A 12,056-nucleotide genomic window follows, 5' to 3' on the forward strand; every position below is an offset into this window, starting at 1 on the left:
CCTTATTTTTGAAATGAGGATGCCAATCTCTGGGCTGAGGTGTTATACTCTCAGTGTAATGTTGTGGACTTAAATGAACATCTTTTGATGATCATCTGATGGAGCTATTTTCATTTAAACAGTGAGAAGGGGGAGTGGCCAAGAGCCCAGATATTTTGCATATTCTTTTTCTTTTCTTGAGATAGAGACCGAAAAAGGGCAAATTTGTGCTGGAAAGGCGGCGTGGGGGGCGTGGGGGGCGTGGGGGGGGTGGGTGGGGAGGACAGAAATTCCTAGATAGGCTCCACACCCAACGCCGAGCCTGACTTGGGGCTCGATCACAGAACCCTGAGATCATGACCTGAGCAGAAATCAAGAGTCCGATGCTTAATCGACTGAGCCACCCAGGGGCCCCTGCAGATTCTTTATGTACTTCAACTCCTATTCTTCTAATGACCTCAGAATCCGACAGGCTCCCCTTTCACAGATAACAGAGCTGAGGCTCTGAGTAGGCCCCACGGAGAGCTGGCATTCGGGCAGGAACACAGGTCAATCCGCAGGATACTGTGACCAAAGTTCAGGGAGATGCAAAGTGCAGGCAGGGCGGTGACTCAGATGCAGAGGCATAGTGACAGGGATCCAGCGAGAGTGGCTCCTGGTCAATCCTGAATGCCCCACGAAGAGTCTGACTCGGGCTGAAGGCCAAGGCAGCCACTCTGCTGATCTTGGTCCCGTCTTCACTTTTTCTCACTGGGGCCCACAAACTCAGGCAGACAAGAATCCCCAAAGGAACCGAGTTCAATTTCCCAAGTCTCCACCACATTCTTTCACCCAGTTCAGAACCTTCAGAAATTCAGAGGAAACAACAATCCTTATAGATTATGAACGAACAGCTTTATGGCAACCATGACGTTCTGATACAAATAATTGCATCATCCACGCTGTGTGATGGACACAGGCAGCAGCTCGGTGTGGATCTCACGGTGTCCTCACACTCACTGCTCAAGCTGCTGGCCTGCAGGAACGGCCTCCGCTCTACCCGAGAGAGGCCCATCCACTCCCCTGAGCACCTCCATCCTGCTCATCCACAGCCTCCTGTTTCTAGTGACTCATGGCTCCCTCTCTGGTCCTTCAGATCCATCGCTGGGGCTTCCCTTATACGGAACACAACCTCTCTGTCGTTTAATGAATGTGTCCCTCGCTGCTCTCAGACCCCTGAAATTCCCTCCTCATCCCTCCCAGAGCACAGAATATCGTCTCTGCACAGTGTGCATGCGCATACCTGCTGTGCCCAGCTTTTGGAGAAGAGCGGCTCTCCTTCACCACAAAGGGACCTGCTGACCACCTCAGTATGAGTGAAAGACAAAGTCCCTCAAAGGCGTCTCCTGAGCAACCTGAAGAAAGTGATCATGTCCTTAGCAACATTCACTCTCCCATAACATGAGAGGCCTGCATGTAGGACTGCTATTCCTTATGGAGGATGCCCCAGCGTCTGTATCTGACCCACGTCAGAGAAAAGACGGAAGACCATCCCACTGGAAGTGACTGAGCAACATTCTAACAAACCGTCTACACCTGCCTCCAGCATCTGCCACTGTTTCTCATTCTCACCTCCCTTACCGGACAAGAGGGTTTCCCACAAGTATCCACTGACTGCCGAGGACAAGGGACAGACCCCTGCCCTAATGATTAATCAAGGGACCATAGCCCTGCTTCAGGTGTTTATATAACTGAGGAAATGAGAGCTCAAACTCAACACGCTGAAAACAAAGTGAGAGGTGTGTTTCATCCCGCCCAGAACAACAACTGTGGACTCTGGACGTGCCCGACGGTAAGAAATATATGTCTGCCATTGTGCGATAGAGACACTTCCTTCCCAACAACGGCACCTCCCCCCGCTCAGTGTGTGGAAATAGCCCAGCACAACACCTGTATGTCCTGAGAAACTTCAGGATGTTACAGCGCCCCCAGGCGGTTTTCCCCTCCCAATGTCAAGGCCTCAGCACAAACTTGGCCTTTGCCCCACCAACTCAATAAGAAAGAAGACAATACAGATTATAAGTCAAATCATACAATTCATATCATCAAACCCTGTGGTGTAGGTTCGGGTGCAGGGTAAGGATGCAGAGACCACTGGGTGGGTGGAGGGAGATGTGCCCCAGGGCTCCAGGATGGTGATGAAGGGGGATCCGTGGGGTACGGTGGACCCAGTGGGCCGGGTACAGGAGCAGGTCCTCTTGCATCCACAGGGTTCTGCAGAACAGAAACCAAAGGAATGTTGCTATGACAGACAGAAGCAGAACCCCCATCAACCTGAAACCCGAAGAAGCAGGGGTCAGCACGGTGAGAAGTCCGGAGAAGCCCAGTGTCCACACGTGGAATCACAGCCCCTCGTGGGTCCAACTGCTGCCCACCAGCCCCCGCCTGACCCTGCTCCGCTTCCCTCCCTGACAAAGGGGTCTTCTTCTACTCTCCCAAGTGCTGTCCATGGCCACAGACACCGCTCAGGAGACGGGAGTTTCTGGAGTCCTGCAGCGGACCGGGAAAAGTGCTGAGAAGAACACGATCCCGATGAGTTCGTGAGACCCAGCTCTGTGGATCTGAGTCACCGACATTCCGATGCTCCTCAGCTCAGGCACAGAGCAAATGCATAGTCCTTGGTGCCGAGAACCACTGAGGGGCCCATTCTGCATCCCCGGGTGCAAACCAATGTGTCTGGAGAGCAGGCGTGACCCTCCCAGGGTGGATCAGGAGAGACGCTATCAGTCGGCACAGCCAGCAAACCGCATCAGAACCCGCTCACGGGAGCACGACTGAAACGTGTGTGAGCCGTGGGCCCTGCAGGGAGTCACCGGGATTCCCTCTTCACGGCTGTGCTCTGGGAGGCGTTTTCTACCACACAGCTGGCCCCTGGCAGAGTTCACCTTCATCTCACCCAGGGAGCAACTGGAGGGATTCCGGGTCGCGTCTTTACCCACACAGATGGAACGCACGTGAGGTCGCAGCTCACCTTGTCCACCAACACTCACGGCTGCCCAAAGCACGTGGCACAAAGTGTGAGGCAGGGCATGGCTTTTCCCGTTTCCAGCTGTGAGGATTACCGCAGACATTCTCCCAGCTTAGTCTCCTGACCCGAAACCCAACACCACTACCGCTCCCGCGGGAAAGCAAACTGCAAGGAGTCAGCGGGACTGGCCGACTTCAGTGTGGAGTGAGATATTGCTCTCCTCCAGGAGTTTACACACACACACACACACACACACACACACACACACACAAGGGCAGGGTCCTGCTCTCCTTCATTTCTAAGCACGTGGAGCTTCAGGACGCCCCGCGTAAGGTGATGATTTGGAAACAGAGAAGTCTGTAGGCTCCGAATGAAGACTGGGCATATTGAAAGGTCAATGACACCACACACAGATCCCAGGACATACCCAATAGACACAGGTCAGGACAGGGTGCTGCCCAGACAGGAACAGGATTCCAGAAATGGTTACAACTGAGAAAAGACACAGTATTTACCTAGTCCTTCTGTGGGACCTTCTTGGGCGGGGTGCCACTGTTGTCCCCTTGAGAGCCACAGGTTTCTGAATACGACCGAAGCCCTGCAAGGGACAGAGGTGGATTCAGACTGGCCTTGACCATGCAGGATGCAAGCCAACCCTCTACACCTGCCCCACCCTATTCCACGCTCTCCCACTCCCACATCCCTTCCAGATTCAGAGCATTTCTCACAGGTCTCCTCTCACCCCTGCGGACAAAGGAGAGACAAGTCCCCCACAACTGAGGATGTGATCAGTCCACCCAGTGACAGATGTTTTCAGAGCTAGTGAATAACACTGGACAACTGGGGCCTCCACAAGTAACAGTGATTTGAGGTTGTGCTTCATCCATCCCAGGGCCCAAAACATTGTGTCTGGGCAGTGCCCATGGGCAAAGCTTTTATGTCTGTCCTTTGCAAACTGTCACTTTTCTTCTCTATGGCAGACACCTGCTGCCCATTTCTGTAGGGTGAAACAAGACAGTCCATGAAATGGATGTCCACAGAAAGGTGACGAATGCTACTATGTCCTCACTCAGGTCGATCCTTGCATTGCAAAGCCTTCTGGTACCTCCTCTACATCTTCTCCACCAACAGAAGTACTTAAACTATGAATAGGCTTTACGATTCAGGTCATCCAGTTCAGATCATCTTACCATGTGTAGCAGGAATGAGCTGTGGTTGAGGCCCCCATGTCCACCCATGTGGAGGAGGTGGAGGTGGCCCATAGCCAGGGAAGCCTGGTAAACCCTGCCCCATGTGGTAGGGCATATGGGGGGGCCTTGGAGCATGAGGAAACCCTCTCACATCTGTACCGACCTGCAGAACAGAGGACAAAATATTTGGGTAAGACAGCCAAAAGTTGCAACACCAAGAGATGAAACCCAAAGAGCAAGCTCTCAGCATCTGGCTCCTTCCCCAATACCACGTTCCAGGAGAGCCACGTCATGCTAGAAAACTTTGTCCCTCCCAATTGCTGCCTACTATCATAAGGGGGGGGACGGGGAAGGAGAAAGGATGTTACAGGAATAACCTACTGTCATCAAACATCACTACCCAAGTCTGCCAACATTCACTACCAAGAAGTAGAGTCTTAAAGGGTGAAAAGGGATCACTGGAAACAAGTAAAGCAGCCCACACTCCAGACAGGGAGGCATCGACATCGTGGACAACACTTCATCTTTCCTCTTCAACCACCGCAGAAGATTTGGGTTTGTTAAGAATAGACAGAATGTGATGAAACTGAATGCCCTTTCTCCACAAGGAATCCGAGCCACTCGAGGTGAATCCCTTGCCTGCAAAGCCCCTGACTGTCCCCACCTGCCTCACTTCCTGACAAAGCGGTCTTCTACTCTCTGCAGTTTCTGTCCAGGCCACAAAGACCCTTGAGGATTTAGGGGCCTGTGGTCTGATAGGGGACCTGGAAGAGGGTTTTCTGAGAGGAACATGATACCAATAGCCCTTATTTACGTGCAGCGGCTGTGTTTATCTTAAAACACAGTCATTGGAATTTTCCGCACACTGAGTTCCAGAGCAATTTTGTCCAGTGGGAAATTAAGATGGGAAGGCTAACTAAGGCTAACTTTTGTGAATTTTGAGAATTCACAAAAATGTGTATGCTTTCTGACGGACAACTCCAGAGCGTGTGATGAGAGAAGAAACCAGCTCTCACAGTGACCTAAGACCAAAAGGACCTGCTCCTAGAAGCCCAACTGCAGGGCTTGTGAGGCCCGGGTCATGCAGCTAATCACCGACATCCCCGCTTCAGAATGTGTGTGCCAGGACACCCCCCACTTTGGAAATTCACAACAGTCGTTGAAAGGGTACAAGTAGAGGGATTCTGTACAGCATTTGTACCAGCAGAAGGAAAACAGGGATGACTTATGAAACTTGCCCTATCTAAGAACATTCCAAACTGCAAAACAGACAATAGAAAATGGAGAGAGAGTTTCCCCTAGTTTCCAGTTGTGAGGATTACCCCAGACCTTGGCACAGGTAAATCATCGAACCCCAACATGAACACTACACCAATCGCACCTGATCGGAACCTACTGACTGGCAGTCAGGCCGGCCAGAGACTTCACTGTGGAGTGACGTGTCATCCTCCTCGAGCTACTTTCCCCCACAGGCATTGTGCGTGGGCAGGGGTGGACGGATGGACACAAACACACACACGCACGCACACACTCACACACACAAGCACACACGCACACACAGTGAGCGCCCTGCCATCCTTCACCTCTAAGCACCCGTGGCTTCAGGAGGTGCCACCGAAGGTGAGGATCTGTAATGGAGAAGCCTGTCAGCCCCCGGGTGAACTGCTTGTATTTTGAAAGGTGAACGACACCACAGACAAACCCTAACCCACCCAACAGACACAAGGCCAGGACAGGGTGCTGCTCAGAAAGGGAAAAGTTTCCGGAACACCTGGTAGAGGCCACAGTAGTTACCTTGCTCATCCCTGGGTCTCTGTGAGGCTCGGTGCCCCTGTTCCCCATGGGAGACCCACCAGTTTCAGCATCAGACCAAAGCCCTAGAACAGATGGAGGTGGATTCAGACCAGCACTGACTGTGCAGAAATCAAACCAACCCTCCAAACCCGCCCCTAACACGTTGCCCTCTGTCCCACTCTTGGGTCCCTTCTCAGACACACAGCATTTCTCAAAGGTCTCTGCTGACCCCTGAGGACAAGGGGGAGACCTCTGCCTCTCCCCCTCGAGGATGGGACCACCATCGCCCAGCTTGCTTCAGGTGTTTTCATAGCTAAGGGGACAGCAGTAGACTGCTCTGGGCTCAACCAGCTAAAAATGGATAAACCCTCAACATGAACGGCATGCATTCTCTTCTCAGGCCGCCAGTTGATGGTTCAATCCTTCAGTCTATAGATGAGGCCTAGCATGTGTGGCTGGCTATTACATAAATATTGAAGAGAAGAATTGGGGAGTACACTAATCGTACAGCCAGGAGCAAAGTAAAAATAGGCAGATTGAGAAGTAAAGCTGTGGCTTTATACCGATAACATTAGAGGAGTAAAATGCATGAATTTCATGGATTAATATAGGACTGTAGATGACGAATAAAACAAAAATCAAGGAACCTCCATAAAGAGTAAATAAATGCCATTTTTCTCCATTTCTTTTTTTCCAAAAAGTCTTCACCATTGCATCAAGGTGGGAAGGGAGCTCGGGCCCACAACTCCTCCAGGCTCAGCTCTTCAGTAGGTGGGTGGTAGAGGAGGTGGGAGGGTCTGCAGTCACGGGAGGGGCATGAGCTCCACCTGTCACAGGGACAGGTGCCCTGCGGCCGGTGGGCACCTGAGGAAAGCACCCTCCTGTCACCCCTTCAGACAACCTGCTGTCCTTAGGTAGTGCTTGTGATTCTCTCCAGGACACACAGTGATCACCCACAGGAACGGGAAGGACACCATGTGCTCTCCCAGCAGAGATCAGGCTGCTGCATTTCACAGCACGCTCCCTACCTCTCTGCACACGGTTCTGTGTCTCAGGTCTTCCCGGCATCGGTTCCTGCCTCATGGATCCCTCAGGCAGCATCTCTCTCCTCATCATGTGCAGTCTTGAAGACAGAAAAAGAATGGACGTCTATAAGAATGACACCACCATGTCCTCTACTAGACACTAAACAGCTTAGCCTTGACCCCTCAAGACGCCCAGAAAAAGGCACGTCAAAATCACACACCTGTGTTTCACATAGGCGTTCTCCCTCCTCTGCTGCACTATCTTCCTCTCCCAAACCTGAGCCTTGATCTGGGGGAGAAAAACACATCCACCTTCAGCTGTGCCGGACTGGGCCCCAAACGAAGAGGAGGAAAAAGAAAACACTTACCCAATTATCTAGAGCACTTCTCTCATGAGCTGCGATCTGAAAAAGTCAACACACCAAGAGCCCATGTTGGGGGATCGAAGGGCCACTTCCATCACCTGCAGGAGGCGCTAAGGGGCCAGGAGGTTGGGGCACAACTCAGGTTACCTTGTGTTGGAAGGTGAGCTCTGCCTCCTGCAGCTGATCTTGCATCTCTCCAATTTCTTGCCTGTGAGTTATAAGTGCTCTCGTCAGATAACACCCAATATTGGCTGTGATTTTAAATCATCTGCCCACGTGGCCATTCTCCTCTTATCTGTCCCCTCATACAATTGATCCTCACACAGGAAACACTTTTCACATGGTTATAATGTACAGTAGGATCAAAGCTATTGTTACCTCTTTTCCGTAATCATTTTTCTTCCCCTGCAGGGTGCAGAGTTGACATAATTTCCTTACCCATTTTCAATCTCGCCCTAATTTATCACGTGACAAGGGTGCCATCAAGTGTGCTGGGCAACTTCTATCCTCGCCATGGCTCCCAGGGCGGCAAAGACCAGCGCCATCAGATGGCCCTGCCGGGCTTATGGGTAGGATGCATCCTACGACAAACTGCTTTCCTCCAGATTAGGACAACTGACACCACCCCCAGGGACGATGGCGTGGAAGAAGGCTCCACAGAATCAGGCCAGCGCTGGGGATCAGGACATGTTTAGTAATGAAATTGCTTTGTTCTTTCTAGAGCTTAACTTTTTGTGTCTGTTAATTCTCTCCGGATATGCCTCTGAATTTTTGTTTATATTACATGTGAATTGAGTCTAAACAATGAAGAAAAGTTAAAAATACAAAGTGAACAGGGATTTCAGGAGCCGCTAATATTCAGTGTCTGAACTCACTTGTACTTGTCCGTTGCTTCTGTGATTCCTTTCAGATTTTCCATGGCAGCGGACAGCTGACTCTCTGTTGCCTCCAGGTCACAGCGGGTCTTTGCAACCTTCCTAAGACAGGAAAGGTATAGACATGGTCCAGTAGCCAAGATCCAGAAGTTCTGCCGTCATTCCTCCCAGCACACTGGATGGCCTAGATTCCAATGTCCCTCATAAATGCACAGACTGACAACACAAGGAGGGAAATGAACTGAAGGTCCCATTTAGGGTTAAAGAAAAATCAGACTCTGGATGCTGCCAAGTCCCTTGCAATCGGAGCTGTCTTTACACTTCTCTACTTCATTATCAACTCCTCAAGTAACATTGCAGCTTGTGTCCTCTCAGAGTTGGTCTTTTGTCGGAGACGGTGAAGGCTCCTTTCAGTTCAAAGTGAAAAACCAAGCCTGACCAACTATAGGATGAAGCAGGGGACCATCGTTAGTCGTACACCTCCATGGGGAGCCCTGATCCTCAGACCAAGGCTGTGCCTGACAAAATGAACCCAAAAGGAAGCCTTCCAGAATATGGCTTCATCAGCATGGCAACTCACTCCCAGACATCTCTGGGTCTACAACTACAACCCCTGCCTCCTCCTTTGAAGAGGCCAATCTTAGTACCAGCAATATGTCCTGAAGCGCAAAAGGCTGTGAACTGTCACATAGCCAGTGTGTTATCTCCACGCAACAGATTTCAGATGGAAAACTATCAATTGCATGGAGTCAACCGACTTTAACAAGACTGAGTTCACTGATAGTGAAGGCAGCAACGTGCGATGCTTAAAAAGGCTGCTTTGCTGTGCTGCCCTCAGACTCTTTTGCTCATGGTGTTGATTTAAAGGGTTTCAAGAGGACACCTCATTTCCTCAAGATCACATGCCAAAAGACTCTTAGAAACTGAGTCAAAAGCTCCCGACAGAGAAAGACACATGCATTTGCTTCTGGTCTCTCAGGCAATCCTTCAGCAAATGCTTTCTGGAGCGGCTGTAATGGAGTGGCTCAGTTGGAAGGTGTAGAAGACAGAAAGGTGGTCAGGACACTGTACCCACCCCCAAAAGAAATTTCCAATGAACTGAACCAAGATGCCAGTGACACAGAGCAGCCCCCATCCCCGCTGTGGGAAGGAATAACACAAAGCTGAGTCTCCAGGGAAGACAGGGAACAGTTTTGCTTTTCAACGTGAATGAGGGACTCTAAGGTCCTGATCTCCTCCTGAGAAAAGAAAGGAAACACTGGACAAAAGAGCAAACTCGTGAGGGAATGCACCCAATTTCTAAAGAGTACATGAAGAAACACGAGAACCAGATGGAGAAGAAGGAAGCCTAGGAGAAAGCCAGCCTGGCAGTGGGAGCCAATCTCCCCAGGACACATCAATACATTCTGGAACAGGCAAGTGAACTGTAAAGAAGCTGAACAACTTTATGGGCATGGGCTTAGAAGGAAACGAGTGAAGTTCAGGGTCAGCCAGCCAAGGTGAGCCCTAGTGAACCCGCAGGCTTTGGCTGGGACCCAGGAGAGTTACACCTAAAAAAATCCGGTGGATGGGAAATACCCTGGCCTTCTTAGGGACTGGGCGACAGTGAGTGATGTCAGTTGTATACTGGATGAAGGCATCCAGGACTGCTGGAGCCCCAACCCACTTTCCACAAGGAGACTCCCAGTGTTTCCGCAGCAAGACAATTCCATTTTTCTATCCCCATTATTGACCCAAGGCTCGTACTGAACCAAAAGTGACTGAATTCAGGGCTAATAAGAACATGTGATGACACGGAAACCAAAAGGACAAGGCAGACAGACCCAGAGGGGATCCAGGTATCAAAGGTTTTAAGGAGGGTACCTTCCCTCTTCTACTCCAAGGAGTCACACAACAAGCGTGACAAGCAGTCAGAACACAAAGGGAAATGCAGGTCACACACATCAAGGCAGCAAGGGCAGGCACAATTCTACAGAATGCATTTGGCAAAAATACTCTAGATCCAATTCTAAAAGAAATACACTTATCTAGACTGGCCGTCACCTAAATTCATACAATAGTATTGGTGACAATTCACACAAGAATAGCTTACTCTTCGGCAGCCGCTTGTCTTTGTTTAGAGAAATCCACCACGATATCCACTTTCCTCCTCAGCATTTTCAGTTCGGCTTCTTGAGTTGTTTTCAAAGAACTCAGGGCATTGCAATGGTCTTCCAACAATCGTCGACATTCTGGAAAGGATGAGTTTTCTTTTGTGTGTGTATGTGCACATGACCGGAGAACTTCGGTTTGATAGGGAAAGGAGAAGGGCAAGACCTTGAAGGCAGGAAGGCATTCCTTCCCTTCCCAATGCAAGCTCATTGCCACCATATGCGGATTTCTTCCCCCAAAAGAACATACCCTGCAGTTCTCGTTTTTTGGCCCTAAAGGCTCTCTGCTCTCCATCCTCGAATGCATCTTGGGCCTTCAAGACAGATATGAGAAAAGACATTCAGGAAATCATGATCACAGAACAACGTGAGGGTGTCTGACACCCTCCTCCTGCACAGGATCATGCAGTGCAACAAAGAAAGCCCTTAAGGCATAATGGAACAAGGAGGAAGTAAGCAAAGTGGAAAATAGTTCACGTCAAAGAACTCACAAATGACTTTCTTAGTGGCTTTCCTTCATATATATATCCACATACACACATATATACACATCTTCCCCTATTCACATTGAAAATGCTCTGTTTGGCATTAAGAGACGAAGGGACTGCACAGTTGGGTCAGCCATCGCCCTTCATCGCTCAAGTGTCTTGTGGGGATTTTCTACATATCTTGGAGGGCAGGGCTGAATGATGTGATCATTACCTCGCTGTGAAATCAACCATACTTCCTAGTCCTTATAAGAGCAAACCCCATCACGGTGGTTCTAAGTGAAATCCCAGCTCACTGCTCCGTAGGAGTTTCAGTTCCCAGAGGCCCACTCTCTACTGTGCTAAACAGCAAGCGAGGATGCTGCACTCATCTCACCCAGTGAACCAAAAGCCTGCCGGGGCCACATTAAGGTAAAACTCAACAGCCAGCTCTTACCACATCCTGATTCTTGACCTTCTTCTCTCTCTCAATTTGCAAGTGAGCCAGTGCCCAACGAAGGGTGTCATTTAAATTTTCATTAACTTCGTCAACCTTTTCGATGTTCTCCTTCAACAAAACATTTTGAATGAGTAATAATAATTCATTCCTTGGGGCACCAGGGTGGCATCTGGGTGGCACAGTCGGTGGAGTGTCTGACTCCTGCTTTCGTTTTGGCTCAAGGCCTGATCTCAGGGTTCTGGGATGGACCCCTGCATCAGGCTACACACTCAGCATGGAGTCAGCTTGGGATTCTCTCTCTCCTTCTGTCCCCTACCACTCACTCTTTCTCTCTCTCTCAAATCAATCAATCAATGTTTAAAATAATAATAGTGATAATGATAATGATGATAATTCATTACTTTTATTTCTGTTGTTAGGACACAATTCAGGCAAAGAAGGGATTCTTACCTTCAATTTAAGAACTTCCTCAGAGAGAAACTTATGTTCACTCTTAGTTTCTGCAACATGCTTCTTGCCTTCCCGGATCTATAAAACATATGAAAAAAGGAAACAGAATTCCAAAATAGCATCGTGTTACACAAACCTATCTACTAATGTGTGACTCCTTTCAAAATAGAGAGGCAGTGCTCTACATTCGTGAAGCTTCTCTTGAATCAGGACCATTTCTGGATCACATGAAATAGGTCAATAGGATGAACTACAAGAGGTGGAAGTAACCAAAATGAAATCACAAAAAGTATT

At 49.6% G+C, this 12,056-nt stretch overlaps 1 protein-coding gene across 27 annotated transcripts in view; it reads right to left on the reverse strand.

Moving 5' to 3' along the window:
* Positions 1 to 2,034: 2,034 nt before the first annotated feature.
* Positions 2,035 to 12,056, reverse strand: part of LOC135364545 (transport and Golgi organization protein 1 homolog) — a 51,809-nt gene continuing 41,787 nt past the window's right edge. For all 27 annotated transcript variants that reach the window (XM_064592654.1, XM_064592665.1, XM_064592663.1 and 24 more), the window contains 13 exons: positions 11,763 to 11,840; positions 11,310 to 11,420; positions 10,636 to 10,699; positions 10,328 to 10,466; positions 8,236 to 8,337; positions 7,508 to 7,568; positions 7,364 to 7,399; positions 7,217 to 7,284; positions 6,999 to 7,093; positions 5,971 to 6,053; positions 4,177 to 4,339; positions 3,502 to 3,584; positions 2,035 to 2,232 (listed from right to left, as the gene is read on the reverse strand). In XM_064592654.1, coding sequence (XP_064448724.1) covers positions 3,502 to 3,584; positions 4,177 to 4,339; positions 5,971 to 6,053; positions 6,999 to 7,093; positions 7,217 to 7,284; positions 7,364 to 7,399; positions 7,508 to 7,568; positions 8,236 to 8,337; positions 10,328 to 10,466; positions 10,636 to 10,699; positions 11,310 to 11,420; positions 11,763 to 11,840 — 1,083 coding nt within the window. In that variant the 3' untranslated portion in view covers positions 2,035 to 2,232. The remainder of the gene's footprint in view (positions 2,233 to 3,501; positions 3,585 to 4,176; positions 4,340 to 5,970; positions 6,054 to 6,998; positions 7,094 to 7,216; positions 7,285 to 7,363; positions 7,400 to 7,507; positions 7,569 to 8,235; positions 8,338 to 10,327; positions 10,467 to 10,635; positions 10,700 to 11,309; positions 11,421 to 11,762; positions 11,841 to 12,056) is intronic.

This window comes from Mirounga angustirostris, unplaced genomic scaffold (assembly GCF_029215605.1).
Source record: "Mirounga angustirostris isolate CCGP_5_RB_7025 unplaced genomic scaffold, mMirAng1.0.hap1 SCAF_5, whole genome shotgun sequence".
NCBI classification, from domain to species: domain Eukaryota; kingdom Metazoa; phylum Chordata; class Mammalia; order Carnivora; family Phocidae; genus Mirounga; species Mirounga angustirostris.